The sequence below is a fragment of the Eutrigla gurnardus genome (genome assembly GCF_963514095.1).
Source record: "Eutrigla gurnardus genome assembly, chromosome: 22".
Lineage (NCBI taxonomy): Eukaryota > Metazoa > Chordata > Actinopteri > Perciformes > Triglidae > Eutrigla > Eutrigla gurnardus.
This window is the reverse complement of record NC_139933.1, coordinates 12,226,082-12,241,789: the sequence shown is the minus strand read 5'-3', so window position 1 is coordinate 12,241,789 and position 15,708 is coordinate 12,226,082. Positions and strand designations below refer to the sequence as shown.

Sequence of the window (15,708 nt, the reverse complement as noted above, 5' to 3'; positions counted from 1 at the left end):
GCCGAGCTCTTCACTGAATTCACGTTCACACAAAAAAACTGTTTCCTGATCAGCATGTCATTTTATTCAAAGGCTTCATCAAAGTATTCAGGAGCAGTTTTCCCAAATTAAGATTGAGACATGTTTAAACCTCAAAACTTTATCGACAAATGAAAGATTAGGCTGCATGTTTTTTTTGTTTTTTTTCATCTCTTTGGGGGGAAAAGTCCTCAGATTCCAGTCAGCATTCACACGAAAAAGTATCCAGTATCATTTGTTTAACCTTTTTCGAGGGTGTTTTTCACCTGACATGTCCTATAGTCTCATGTCCAGCTCATCATAGTGAGTTTTTCTTATAACATGTATTATCTGATCTTCAGTAATAACACATTGTGAGGAGGTTTCACTTCTCTGCAAAAAAAAAAAAAGCTGCACAAAGACCCTCTTCCACTAATGTAAACTGTTAGCTGTTAAACTAAAAAGGTGAACGGGTATAGGCTACAGCCATTATGATTTACATGCTACATAAACACAACAAAGAAAGGAGAGAAAAAAAAGCAGTATGTACATTATATTCTATACATGCATAATGTCAATTGGGGGGCTGCCTCTTTTGTTAAACAAATCAAGAAAATAAATACAAAAATGAACTTGAACACAGAGGTGGATCTTCAATGCAGAAAATGAGCGTTTACAGGATTAATATAGGATGGATATAGCTTTTTAAAACTGGTCACATGAAAGGTTCATTCCACTGATATACGTGAACTCAACCAGCATCGATTCCTTTGCCTTCCAAGAGGAAAGAAGGGTGCATACTGTAAATTTGAGTTTATGAGCTTACATTTCTAGAATAAATCTGTTTGCATATGCAGATACAGTCACTTGAGGGCTAGCAATCAGACCAGCTGATTTATAAGCTTGAGGCTTTCTGTACTTAAAGGATACTACAAAATAGCGTTTGTTGGCAGTTGTCAGACGGATGCGAGGTGAGGATAAATGTTGACTGGCATCTGGGAGTCCGAGTTGGTCTGGGCGAAAAAAGGAATGCCATATGTGGAGGATGGATAGTCAGGATTCAAATCCTCCGGTAGAGTGAATTCCTTGTATGTCCAGCAGAGGGCGATCTCATCACAGCCAAACTATGCAAAGATTCCCCATGATCCCAGTCATGGCTGTAGTCCTCATCCTGTTCATTTGTGATCATCCATCTTGGGAAACCCCCCCCCCCCCCCCCCCGCCCCAATAGTTCTCACCCAAACGGCACATCAGTGTTCAGAGAGTCTGAAAAAACCCAGAACTGAAGTGCAGACAATCTTGGTGGAAATAAACGTCAGTCTGAAAAACTCCCACCTGTGTCTGCTGCTTGTCCTCCAGCCCCGGATTGACCAACGGGAGTCCTTCATGACCCCGTGACATAACACACACACCCAAGGACACCGCTGATCACAGACGTAGGTGTGGTCATTTCTTATTGGCTATCCTCCGCTTCCTGGTGGCCAGCATGTCGTAGAAAGGATCCCTGCTGATGCTTGCTCTGCGGAAAGAGAAAAGGAAAGAATGGAGCACTGATCGACTGTTTCCCACTGATCATGTCAAACAATTACTCTGTGACTGTTTTGTCTGCAGCACCGTTTTATCAAAATTGTGAACGTTCTGTTCGTTGCCAGTCAAATCTTCTCCTATATATCTCAGAAAACCACTTAGATATGATCAATGCGGGCTGTTTAGAACATTCCCGGACCATTTGGGGATGAGGTCCAGTCATCACTTGACCTTAATCTGTCGTGGATCTATCAGTCAGACATCCAAAACACATCAATCACATCTAGTGTTTGCATCGCTTCCTGGTGAAACGAGACAGAATGTGTGATCGCCACCAAAACCTGACTTTTGCAGCGATTTGTTACACCTCTGCTCTTCAATCAAACTTGCCTTGCTGTGATAGAAATATCTCATTATTCATGCATTATTCAAAAAATCAACATTCCCAGCAATGCAACAGAAATGAGGGGAACTTGAAGAAAGGCTGTCCATCAAAATGTACATAGGACAGAGTGACGGTTGTCATTACGAACAGCGGCGCCGATTTACACAACCAGCAGACATGAAGCAATCCCGTCATTCGTAGGAGTTACATTTCTCTGATATTTGATCTCCTTTTAGCTCTGTTTTGGTCTCCACCAACCCCTGTAGGACGTTTCTTGTTTTCTTTTGGGCTGCAAATTGTTCCACTATGTTTACCAGCTAGCTGTTAACTTTGTCTTTTTGTTGGGGCGGGTCGCTTAACGTGGCTCCACAGCCTTCTGTGATCTCTGTAGGAAAATCAAAGCCTCATAAAAGCCCCGAAGCGTTGTCACTGACGCACGCCGAGGATGGGAACAGCGCTGAGTAACTCGCTGCATTCCCAGCAGCAGAGCAGTAGACCTGCTGAGATGGCTCGTCCTGTCAGCGTGTACACACAACTGTTAACCACGAGAGAAGTTTCCAGCCTTGCGGATGAGTCAGGTGGGACGGCGTGGCTATGCTGTGTGTGTGTGTGTGTGTGTGTGTGTGTGTGTGTGTGTGTGTGTGTGTGTGTGTGTGTCTGTGTGGTTCTGCTGACCACAGGGCGGTCTGCCGCCCGAGCAGCTGAGTCAAGTGAGAGCGTGTTTGCGGCTGCACAGCTCGGTTCTGCTGAGTCCGACCTTGTTGATCTTCACTGTTCCAACGACAGCCCGGAAGAGACTTTACGTTATGACGTGCGACTGGATTCAAACGCTAAAATCTCAGAGAACCTGCTTCAGACGTGTGACCTCTGAAGGTCAACGGGAAAAAAGACCACCGTTCTACTCTTTCCAATCACTTTAACTGTACATGAAGCAACCTCACCCCGAAGATTTCCACTAACTTACCCATCACTTCCATTTTACGTATATATGTCAACACTAAGTATATATATATATATCATTAGAGCAGGGGAGTAATGTGATTTCTGCTGTGATATTGATCATATTTGCCAGTGAAGCTGCAGCTGTGTGGACGCACCGGGCCCAATTTACTGCTGCACCTCTTCTCTCCTTACCGGTTAACAAGGCAGCAGTTCTATATGTCAACTCAGTTCTAAAGGGCTGCCAAAACACTTCTCAGACACAGTGTCTGAGTGTGTGTGTGTGTGTGTGTGTGTGTGTGTGTGTGTGTGTGTGTGTGTGTGTGTGTGTGTGTGTGTGTGTGTGTGTGTGTGCTTGCTGAGCTCTAATCAAAGGGAAGCGAGCTTATCCAGCAGAGCAGAAATCACCTCCGAGTGTTATCTGTGCAAGTGTGAGAAACAGAGTCACATTTAGTCACCAGCGTGTATTTGTGCTGGTCTGTGCATTTATGATTAAGCTCACAGCTCTGTGTGTGTGTGTGTGTGTGTGTGTGTGTGTGTGTGTGTGTGTGTGTGTGTGTGTGTGTTTCTCCCAGTCAAGGTCAGACATGAGAAAGTCCCACATGGGAGCAGCTGCTTAAGTGCCCTCTCAGTGTAAAAGGATCCACGCTAACACCGCGTATCTTACTTGATGGATTTGATCCACTCCTCCTTCTCCTCCGGCGTGGGGGCCGATATCCTGTACACCACGTGGTTGCCCTCGACGACTCGCCCGTCAGCCTCCGTCTTGCAGGCCTTGATCACCTGACCTTTGTGGTTGGGGTTGTAGAGCTCGAAGCAGTTCTGGGGGAGGACATCAAGAGGCAACCAGTTGATATGCATGTTTTGATTTTTACTCATTTTTTATTATTTATTTTTTTTGGCATGAATTTAAAAGGCGAAGGCAGATTGGGAGAGACAAGACGGCGTCTGGAGTTGCTCCTTACAGGTTTCCGGGGCTCGTCCACCTCTCTGATACTGAGGTTCTCCAGAGGAATAATCCCACGAGGCTCTTTATCCTGGAAACACACACATGCAAAGGCAACGCTCAGCGCCAAGTAGGACACAATCAGTGTGTAATGAGGGCGCAATGACACATCATGAAGAAAGGATCAAGTCCAGATAACATCACACACTCAGGACACTCAGAAACTGACTGAATTCTGCTTCATTATGTCCATAAATCGTTAGATTATTGTTAAATCAGTCTGTTTATATTCATAACTGATAGTTTAAACATTAGGCAGGTTTGGTCACACCCCTGTTTTAATTGTTGTGAGTGTAAAAAAATATGCAGCACCTTTAATTTCCATTGCAGCACAAAGTTAGGTATACTATTTAACTAATCTTCACATATCGAGCCTGGAGAAAAAAAATCAAGGTGGTGATAAAAGCACACTTGAAGTTTTTATTCACCCTGGTCACGTAGGGGACAGCACCCGAGGGAGACATAACCCTACACTCCCTACATCCTCCATCTTCCACCCTCCAGCGACCGCTTTTGTGTCTGTGGGGCCAGATGTGAGGGGGGACCTTGAGGAACAGCCTCGTGTCGTGCCTGTCATCTTCCTACTAATGAGGGGGCACAGCAGGGGGAAGGAAGTGCCCTGGGACGGCTGCACACAGCTGGCTGTGTGTGTGTGTGTGTGTGTGTGTGTGTGTGTGTGTGTGTGTGTTTGGGGGGGATGTTCTCAGAAATGGGGATGCCGGGGTGAAGCGTGGGGTGACAGGCAGCGGGTTGGGGGAGGCACTTGGCTTGCGGCTTAGCGGTGCCAGATGTGTGCCATGGACTTTGCAGATGTTTCCCATGATGCCTCATGTTAATTGCTGGAGTGAGGTTCATTTAGGTCAAAGGAGCTGAATTTGTTAAAGAGCAGTGCTGGAAGGAAAAGACCTTTGTCTTTAATTGTGCCTGAGCGTGTGTGTGTGTGTGTGTGTGTGTGTGTGTGTGTGTGTGTGTGTGTGTGCCCTTTAATAACAAAAATGTTTTACTTTAATTTTTCAAATTTATTTATATCATTTGTATTAACGCCTTTGTGTAAAACTATGTTTATTGAGAAAAAAATATATTTTAGCCATTTTGGGGAATATGCTTCTTCTAGGTGAGAAGATTGATGCCATTCATATCTGTGCATCTTTTTTTTTTTTGCATTCTGCTAAACAACAGAATCGAGCTCTATAAGAACAATTCCATCCGACTACTTACGGTTGTGTATTCAAAGTAATAGAGGCAGTTGTCGGTCAGAATGAACCACCGTCTCTTCCACGTCTTCACCCGGCCGCCTGCGGAGAAAAACGTTTGAGTTCAAACTAAAGAGGCGGTAGTGTTTCTGCATGTAGAGGCTAACCTGCAGGAGACCTTAGCTCCACGTGCCACATCTGGTTCTGATCATCTCTGCGTCTGCATTATTAGGCTCAATCAGAGGCCTGCGGCACCCCGTCCCAGTCCCGAGAGGTGGATGCCTGAGGGTTCTGCGGGCCCTTGTGAAAACTGTTAAACACAGTGTTGCCTTCCAGGAGAAACCCCAGACACGTCCACGCCACCGACACGAGACAGCTAAAGCTCAACTTGTCTGACCAGTGAGGGACTTTAGAAAAGTCTCTGCAGATATTTTAAGAATAAAAAACAGAGGAAGACAGCTGTACCGATCGTTCTCATAAGAGATCTCCATCTGCCTCCATCATCAGATAAAAGTAGATTATTGGAATTATGGGATTTTCTGCTAATTACATCATCAGTGATGCAATTTATCTATGTAATAAAAATGAGAAACATAATGCGTCTGATGTCAATGTCCAGTCTATGTGCCCCGTAATAACACATTTGCTGAGTTGACAGAATGAGCACAAAGCAGAGCCGTTACTGATGTAATCAATATGTAATGTTCACTTGACCCAGATTTCTTATATATACTGCTAGTTCGAGTAAAATCCAACATCTATAGTGCATTATTTATGAGAAATGCTTACTTTCAGATGCATCCTTCTACTTATTAAAACGGAATGAGGATTTAAAAGATGGAATACAATTTTGTTCGTTTTATTCTGCCACGCAACCATATGGCACTCTGAAGAGCTGTTTATCCCATTTAGCCATATGTTTAATTTCATCCTCAAAGCCTGACATTTATTGTAGGTTTCTGCTTCAGGACCTCCCATGTTTGCATGTTTCTAATGCAGATTTATCACTCACTTGTTTATGGGCAGTCTGGGGAGGGAGTGCAAGTAAAAAAGTCTCTCATTACTCAATTTTCCTAATTTGTATCGTTGAACAGGATAAAAATGTTTCCCACAAGTATAATTTAGCCAAAAGCTTCTTTCTTTTTTTTCCTCGCCTGCAGAACAGTCAGAATACTGCTGCTCATTTATCTAAATATCCTTTAGATGGTATGTTGGTCAGTTTGCATGCTTTGACATCTTCCTGCTCCGTTCGCTTCAGTTCCGATGAACGTGGCGGACAGGAAAAGCTCTCTGCCCCCGTCCTTGTCTCTTGATTCGGCCCCAGAATACAAGCTTGGCTCAACTCCGACAGCTTTACATGACAAACAGAGGGTCTGTTTTCTGCAGATCGGAGGCCTTTTGAGATGTATGTGTAAATAACTGTATTTTATGACATGCCGTTCATACTGGATGATGATGGATTCAGGCATAGCAGCAGGCTCGGTCCTGGTTAATAATGTAGTGTAATGAGATCTTACAGAGCTTCAATAGCAGTTCTGTCATATCGAACAACCTGACGGGATGTTAGTGATTCATTCAAACTAAAAAAGAGAAACTTCTCTCATTAAGCAGGGGCTCCTCTGATGGAGCTGAATTTAGTGTGAAATTCACTAATGGGGGAATAACTGGAGCTAAAATGATGTGGCAAGTGCAGCTGGTTGGGTTAGAGAGCAACGGGAAGAGGGGAAGCAGCGTGGGGTACGGAGGCCTGTAGCACAGGAACCGAGGGGAAGGAATGACAATAGGCAAGGGTTTCCTTTATTTCACTGCATCAGCAGCCACGCAGCGGTAGGTATGCACGTTCCACAGCGCAGACTCAAGCAGCCCATTCATTCACTAAGCTAAGCGTGTGTTCTCTGGCAGATCGCTACACAGGGCCGTCTCTAATGGTGCTGAGCACGAGGTGAGATGTCCAGCTGACCGCTGGGCGTTTGGTTCATGGGATCTACGAGGAAGTAGATGTCATTTATGTTGGAGCAATGTTGGAAAACCCCCCAAACTTTTAGGATCTATTGATTTAAATAAGGCCTCATCAATGTTTTCATACTGGAATTTGATCCAAAAATATCCGCTGATTTACAGATGCTACCATTTGACCACTATGTAGAATTCTCTACTAAGCCTGGCACGAATAAACACATTTCAGCAGTATTTCTACGCAAGGTTTCCTTTTCTTTTGTTGATCTGGTAATCATGGCGTGTGTTGGTGAAAGGAGGCAGGATAATAAAGGGGATGTGGCGAGTGGCACTGTGGTTTCATGAGGTCGATGCTTATCTTTCATGCTGAGTCCTCTCGGGACAAACCTTTGTGCTTTGCACCATCTGAGACGGGCCCTCTGCATCATCCAGAGCCACAAGAGGAATGCAGCCAATCCCCATGCAGAACGAGAGAGATCACTGACCTCCGACTCGCCTCGCCTTTGAATGAGATAACCCATCACCTCACGGTGCTGTTCTCATTTGCCCAATAACAGCTCTGATACAACAAGCCAATTGAATGAGGCGGCTAGCATGTTCAGGGGGCACGGTGTGCTAAGGAGATAATGGCAGCCGATGCCAGTGTGAGGGGCACTCTGTGATGAACCAGGGGGGGGTGGAGGAAGGAGCGTTACCTACCTCCTAATACAGAGGTTTAAGAAGGAACAGCCATCACAGAACAGAATGAGGGAACAGAACAAAAGGTGAAAGGGTGAAAAGGTTAGAGAAAAGGGAGCGAGAAACAAAAAACAGAAGGATTTCGAAAAGACACGAGAAGCACAGAAATCACCATGCCAGTAATCACAGAAAAAAAGAGCATGAGGGCGGGGAAGGAGAGGAGAGACAAAACGTAGAGGAAAGGTCACGAGATGAAGAACGAGGGAAGAAAAGACACTTTGCAGTTGCGTCACAGGTCTCCTAGCAACCTTATCTGACGCCATCGTGAAGATGGACAGTTTTCAGGCAAAAATGAGGCTGTATGAGCAAACTAAGATTGTTTTTTTAGTGCCATGTAATGTACGAATGTTACAAGACTGGTGAGGCAGAGATTTACCCTCTTTTACTTAGTAAACACTTGTTTATTGAGAAGAGTATCATTTAAAATGCCAACACGTGTCCTCCATTCACTCGATGTATTAGCGGGCTGTTGGTGCACAGTTTTGTCCGCCATTGTTAGCGCAAAGGGCTCACAGCTAAATACAAGCCATGCTGTATGAGGCTTTTGGCACAACAAATGTTAGCATCAGCATGCTAACGTGCTCACAACGACGATGCTAATATGCTGATGTTGAGCGGCTGACGAACACCTCAGGCTGAATCACCAGCAAAAACAGGTATTATGAGTGTCTGTCTGCATATATCTTGCATCACTTCCTGGCAGAATTGGGGCAAAAAATATTATATATATATATAAACTATCTTGCCAAAAGTATTCGCTCACCTGCCTTGACTCGCATATGAACTTAAGTGACATCCCATTCTTAATCCATAGGGTTTATGGGAGCATGGAATTGTCCAACATCTCCCTCTAGTTCCTTTCACTGGAACTAAGGGGCCAAGCCCAGCTCCTGAAAAACAACCCCACACCATAACCCCCCTCCACCAAACTTTACACGTGGCACAATGCAGTCAGACAAGTACCGTTGTCCTGGCAACCACCAAACCCAGACTCGTCCATCAGATTGCCAGATGGAGAAGCGTGATTCATCACTCCAGAGAACGTCTCCACTGCTCTAGAGTCCAGTGGCGGCTTGATTTACACCACTGCATCTAACGCTTTGCATTGCACTTGCTGATGTATGGCTTGGATGCAGCTGCTCGCCATGGAAACCCATTCCATGAAGCTATCTACGCTGTTCTTGATCTAATCTGAAGGCCACATGAAGTTTGGAGGTCTTCAGAAAGATGGCGACCTCTGTGCACTGACCCCGCTCCATCATTTTACGTGGTCTACCACTTCTTGGCTGAGTTGCTGTCATTCCCAATCATTTCCACTTTGTTATAATCCCACTGACAGCTGACTGTGGAATATTTAGGCACGAGGAAATTTCACGACTGGACTTGTTGCACAGGTGGCATCCTATCACGGTACCACGCTGGAATTCACTGAGCTCCTGAGAGCCCTTTCTTTCACAAATGTTTGTAGAAGCAGTCTGCATGCCTAGGTGCTGCTTTTATACACCTGTGGCCATGGAAGTGATTGGAACACCTGATTTCAATTATTTGGATGGTGAGTGAATACTTTTGGCAATATAGTGTTAAAATCAGCTACTTTCAGCCATTGTTACCTCAGAGCTGTCGACCTCCAACGTGGCTGTCTGAAAGCCCATCATAAACAATTTGCACACCAAAAATAACGCAAACACTCATCCCCATCATCACACCGATGACATTTACAGATTACTTTTGTACATACCAAGCTTTAAGAGCCAGCCTTCTCTGTCTGGGTTGAAGAACGTGTGCGTCAGATCGTTGCCGTCATCCTCGGGGATTTTGAAGGGCTCATTTTTAATGCTGTCGTAAAGGTTCTGCAGACAGCCGAGGGGAAAAGTATTCATGAACAATAATTCATCAATCAATCATCACACAAACAAACACACACATGACGGACAAACCCTCACCCTGAGAAGGTCCTCTGGCAGATCTCCTCCTTCATTGATGCCTCTGTTCATGGAGATGAAGCGCTCCACGGGGGGCTTGTCTCGGACGTTGGGGTTATGGAGGCTGGTGTTCAGCATGATGATGGCAAATGACAGGACATAGCAGGTATCTGAGAGCAACAGTAAGGGAATCAAATAGATTAAAAAAAGACATCAGTCCAAGTTTATTTTCCCTTATTTTTTTAATGTTTTTAGCATGTGTGTTTTCAGGTTTTACTACATGTCATCAGCATATAGTTGTATTTTGTGTTTCCATTTCTTCTTACACATTTCTATATTGCTTTTATTGACAGCAAAGGAGAATGGGAGGTGAGTCCTTATTCCTCTAAATGTAGATTTTTCTTCTATTATTGATTTAAAAGACTGTAGACTATTTTACTAGTGCGTCCCTTATTTGTACCACATTTGTGCTCGTGAGCGAGGTGTAAGTGAGATAAAAAGGGGGGCAGGGCTTAAGTCTCTCTACTGTGAAGTAATGTGCAGACACACACGGGCCAGTGGCTGCCTGTAAATGAATCATTCATTCCTCCCTGTCTGCCTCCTCTGACTGACACACTTTGGTCCTGGCTGTCCTGCGCTGCCTATTGTCTATAAAAAATAGAGAAGCTTTGCACGCAGTGTGAAATACAGAGCAAGAGGTGCTGCTAACTGCGAGAGGAATGTCAGTGTAATCAAAAACCGGATGAACACGGCGAAGCACCGAGGGAGGCGGGTCGCTCATTCCACTTGTGATCGAAGATGCTTGATCGTTTTGTGTTTTTATGGGTTCAGTGTTGCTGCTGCTGTTGCACACATGGCTCTAAGCTGCTGTCCTGCCCTCAACCAACAACCGTCTTACACACAAACTTGCATACCTGCAGATATTGTCATGTTTTCTTATTTAACAGCATTTGAATTTTCTTAAAACATACCTGAGCAGGCATGTCGCTCTAGTTTCTTTAATGATTTACCGACTGTCGTAGGTGTAGGCTTTGTTTGACACAAGACCATGTATCAGTCAGCCCGGTAGAGTCTTCCTGAATAATGGATGTCCCTTGTTTGTTGCTGGTTGTTTACTCTGAACTCATCATCTGCAGTGAACCGGGATCTGTCGTTACTGTAATCTGGTTAATCCTCATTGAGCTTTAGTTACAGTAAACTCCCGCGACTTAATGATCGAAATGCATTAAAAAGCAGGCCATCACTCAATGCATCCTACACCCTCGGGCAGTACTTCTGTTGGCACATTAGGCTAAAATGCTTATCACTGCATTGACTTTGTGCAACGTATTGGATTCCACACTTTGCTCTCATGTATCCCAGGGGGTACTTTTGTAGATTTCAAGGGGTATATGTGGAAAGATTAGCTTATAAATGGTACATGGACTTGCATTTATATAGCGCTTTTCTTAGTGTTTCCGACCATTCAAAGTGCTTCTCATTACATGTCATTCACACACACTCATACACAGATGGCTGCCGTGCAAGGTGCCAGGAATTAACCATCCAATGGCACAGCTTTCAGGGGGCAATTTGGGGTTCAGTATCTTCCCCACTCTGACATGGAGGAGGATCGATTTGCAAACTCAATTGGACGATGACTCGCTCACAGCTCCCCCAAACTCTAATTTAGACATTGTGACACATTTGCACAAACAAATATTGCCACAATATTCCCTTTACCATAGTTCATAGTGTAAAATGAACACTAATGTAAAAGCAGTTCAGATGAGCACCTTTGGAACTTGACTGACCTGTGGACTGGAAAACTCCCGGGTTGCACTGGCAGTACCGCGAGGCAAACGCCTCCATCATACGGTCGATCTTCTGGGCTTCACCTGGCAAACGGAAACTCCACAGGAACTGTCTGAAATGATTAAATGAAATGATTTTATTTGCGATGCCACGGGGAGTCACATGATATAGATTTGTCTGCCTCAAATGTTCCGCTGACCGTAGAGCTTGGACGAGATTGAGGTCCGCAAACTCATGCAGCTCCACAAAAGCCTGCAGCACCTTGATGTTGAAGTCATCCCTGGTGGAAAAAACAATAGAGATGAGGATATCAGATTTTCAAATATTCTATCCAAGCAATTCGTTTGTTATTTTTCAAAGAGCACGAGGAACCATCCAGAGAAGATTTCAGTTAATTCTGAACACAATGTGAACCCAGAGGACAGGGTGGGGGAAACCATATTTCCTCCATGAAAGCATTTCTCAACCTTAATTCCTGCTTCTCAGCATTCCTGTCATGTTTGGGCCTTTATTCATACCGGCCGCTGAGCGTGGAGTCTGGAAGCAATTTAAACAGCTGGCCGACGCCGAGTGTTCCTCCACCCTGAGGAGGGGAAACGGTGCGTTTGACGGATGAAAAACAGCTCAAACCAAAACCCACACAGGCTCCTTTTTGTCAGAGGTTTGTTTGGCCGTCGGAGGGGTTTTTGGAGGAAAAGTCAACAGCTGCTCTCAGACTGCGGTCCCAGCTCCTCTGATCATGTTTGTTGTACATCAGGGGGCCGTGATCCTGGTCCTGTATCATCGTTGTGTTGTCTATTGTTCAAAAAGTCGCCAGGATTTTTCAGACTTAGCATTCTGTGTTTTTTGTGGAGAGACGTTGTGAAAATGTTGAGGACAGTACAGAGAGCTTACGGGAAACAAACACCGCACTTGTTGTGCAATAACATTCTTGAGTTATTTAGATGATGACTTAGGGGGCTTTTCTTCTTCTTGTACACTATAATGATGTCTGCGGCCAAAATCAAATGAATCCTCTCCTGTGAGGATGCATAGGTTATTACAGAGACGCTTGAATGTGGCCCACTGGTTCTAAAAATGAACCTCCATATAAACAGTATGTTTTTCTCAGTGTGATGATAGATAGAGTTCATAACTGATAAACAAACCTGAATAAGACAGGAACAATAAAAAGCTCTGGTATTATGTAGGAGTCAACGCTCACTCCGCCTGCATCCATCTCCCACGATCTATTCTCCTTCCGGCTATTTTTCTTCTTCTTCCAATCCTGGTGTCCCTCTCTCTGTTGTCCCCCCCCCCCCCGTCCTCTCTTTATCTCCCTCTCTGCTCAGCATGTAATGATAGGTTTGTGCTCCTTGCATAAGCTCAATTAGTGATAATTACTGAGTGCAAACCCTCAGCCTGTGTTTAGTGTGATTTCCGCTGGGTAGGTGGCCTCTTTGATGATCCTGATGAATAAAGCCAACTGTGTGTGTGTGTGTGTGTGTGTGTGTGTGTGTGTGTGTGTGTGTGTGTGTGTGTGTGTGTGTGTGTGTTTTCATTGTTTCTGCTACCAACTCTTCATCTGTCTTCTGATGCACAAGCAGCACCTGTACTCATCTGTAAAAGAAAACAGACTGTAGCTGCTGTGATGTTCAGGCTTGTTGTAAAGCGTAACAAACTACACTTTTTTTTAAAAAGTTATTCTGCAGAACACTCTGTTTGCTTGGAGTCTATAGATTGTTTGGAGTACACTATAGATTGTTTGGAGTATCCCGCCAGCCTGAGAAATGTTTGAGATTGTTATTTTTCTCCGTGACATTCTGCCTTGTGACATTTGTGGTGCTAATCTCCGTTTCCGCTCCAAACTTCTCAAAGATCACCCGTCCATCAAAGAATGCAGCTAACACATATCGATATATGTCATCTTAAACAATCCAGTAAAGGGCAGGCTATAAAATAAGCCACCAAAAATATAAAATGCATCAGATTCTTATAAATGAAGGATATTATTAAGTAAAACAGCTAACTGGAATGGTTGCTTTGTGTTTCATGAACTGCTCAATACTTTAAAGTACCGCAGGATCTTCAAATGTGTTACTATGCAATTTAAAAAATGTTTCCAAATGAGTCATTTCAAATGAAAAACAGATGTATGATAAATCACGCGGTACATTTGGGACACTAAACCTTTGATGTGCTTCTCTCTTGGAGCTCCCTTTTCCTGGTTTTTGATTCAGTGTATTTTGTGCCCGTACTCCTCATTCGGTATGTTCTAATCTCACCCTCAGATAACACCATCCATCTCCCCAACTATGACAAGGCACCCACACTGACAGAAAGATTCATGTTGAGTGGGGCGTCGATCACGCTCTCCCTCCATCCAGCCCATAATTCCCTTCTGTGATCGCAGAGGGAGGATAAATCTCATGGAAGGAAGACTTTCTCCTGCAGCCTGATAGATGCTACGTCTTACCGCTCGCCCAAGTAGTCTCCGATGACCGTCTTGTTGAGGCCCTCGCCTTTGTAGAGGAACTGGGAGATGTCTTCAGGAGTGTGCTGGAGGAGGTCGTTCTCCAGCAGGAACTGGATTCCCTGGGGGAGGGAAAGGAGTCTCAATTGAGGACTGATGCCTTTCCAAGACTACAGAAGCAGTGGAGGCCGTCACAGGACACACACGGTACCTTCTTTGGGTCCATGTTGAACTTCTTCCTGCCCATGGCGATCTGTTTGTTTCTCTGGGAGGTTTTACTGGAACACAGGCACATTTAATTTGAGTTACTTCCACTTACCTGAACAACACGGAAAATAAAAGGATTGCCAAGTACCTGAATGTCACAACACAACAATATACTTTATTTATAGTCGCGAGAACAGAGAATACTTATTTCCTGCCACATCTGTTCAACCCATTATGTGTGCATGCTTGAGCCTAATCTACAAAACATGAGCACAGAGAAGCTGGGCACGCACACTGCTGATCATTGACTGTCATTATTTGTTTCATGCAGGTAGAATGACATTTAATAAGTCAGCGTTTGATCTACACAAACAACCCGGTAGATATGGTGACCTTATACTCATATAAAGTCACATCCAGGCCTATCTATGGCAGCCTGCATCTTCGTCATCCAACTGCCTTATGCAAAACTCAAACTAGATGCAGGTAGACACAAGATAGAGTCACTCAGCCATGATTATGATGCTGGATATTTACAACTAGGGGTATAAAAAAAATAGAATTAGTGTTATTTAGGGCTTTAGAGATCGCAGAGGTCACGTTCTGCAAATTAATGTCACAGATATCTTTTAATTTAAAGGCTGGTAATACTTTTACATATATACATTTATTGGTACCAGCCAATAAATGTATATATGAGGGCTCTGAAACCTTTATGTAAAGAAACTTTACTGCCTTTAAATGAATAACAACAGTTCCAGAAAATATTACTGAATTAAATGTACAATTATTATATGAAAATATCTAAATGACCTATTGCTTTGGCCCTTGTGTCATAATATTCTAATTAAAATGCTTTATAAGTTACACTTTATACACCTTTATCTCAATATGTTGAATTTACACAGTGATTGAAAATTCTTGATTGACCCTCTGTTGCTGATATATTAGAGATGTTAACATCACGTGCACAAACTGCACCGGTGACTCCAGTTAATTACCTTTCTCCAACACACGTCAGCTGCTCGATCTCCGTCATGACCTCTGCTATCTCAAACTTCAACCTCTGAGAGAAAAGAGGGAGACAGTAGGTTTCTTTCTGTAAGTTATAGTGGGGGGTGCTTTAAGGCATGCAAAGGACAGAGAATGTACTGTACAGTAAGCAGTGATGTACTGCTGGTCCATTTGCATTAGGTTACATTACAGCATGCAAATAGACCTACAGGAGATAGGCAAAAGGAATCATCTGTTATCAGTCATACAGTACAGGACATGTATCAGAAAAAGGACAGTTACAATGCACTGCTTATGAACAGAGGCTTCACATCAAATTTCCCTTTTGCATATTGTATATTATACACATTATGTGCAAACACGCACCTCAATATCATCCAGGAGCTCTTTCTTCCTGCGGCGGATGTTTGACAGCTCATCCCTCTCCTCCAGGGACAGATCCTCAGGAACTGAAGCATTTGATGGAGAAAACATAGCAGATAGCAAAAAAGTCATTCCTGCTCCTCGTGTAACGTTGACAGCTGCATTGACTGTTTCGCCTTGTTCAGCAGAGGCGACACATAACATGCGTGTTCATC

General features: G+C 44.0%; 1 protein-coding gene across 2 annotated transcripts in view; it reads right to left on the bottom strand.

Moving 5' to 3' along the window:
• Positions 1-73: 73 nt before the first annotated feature.
• The window catches only part of LOC311033135 (cytohesin-3-like), a 27,407-nt gene continuing 11,772 nt past the window's right edge, over positions 74-15,708 (bottom strand). For both annotated transcript variants that reach the window (XM_084040343.1, XM_084040344.1), the window contains exons 2-13: positions 15,497-15,579; positions 15,118-15,182; positions 14,121-14,187; positions 13,913-14,031; positions 11,657-11,737; positions 11,457-11,569; positions 9,685-9,833; positions 9,480-9,591; positions 5,073-5,149; positions 3,814-3,885; positions 3,516-3,670; positions 74-1,516 (exon numbers count right to left, since the gene is read on the bottom strand). In XM_084040343.1, coding sequence (XP_083896469.1) covers positions 1,444-1,516; positions 3,516-3,670; positions 3,814-3,885; positions 5,073-5,149; positions 9,480-9,591; positions 9,685-9,833; positions 11,457-11,569; positions 11,657-11,737; positions 13,913-14,031; positions 14,121-14,187; positions 15,118-15,182; positions 15,497-15,579 — 1,166 coding nt within the window. In that variant the 3' untranslated portion in view covers positions 74-1,443. The remainder of the gene's footprint in view (positions 1,517-3,515; positions 3,671-3,813; positions 3,886-5,072; positions 5,150-9,479; positions 9,592-9,684; positions 9,834-11,456; positions 11,570-11,656; positions 11,738-13,912; positions 14,032-14,120; positions 14,188-15,117; positions 15,183-15,496; positions 15,580-15,708) is intronic.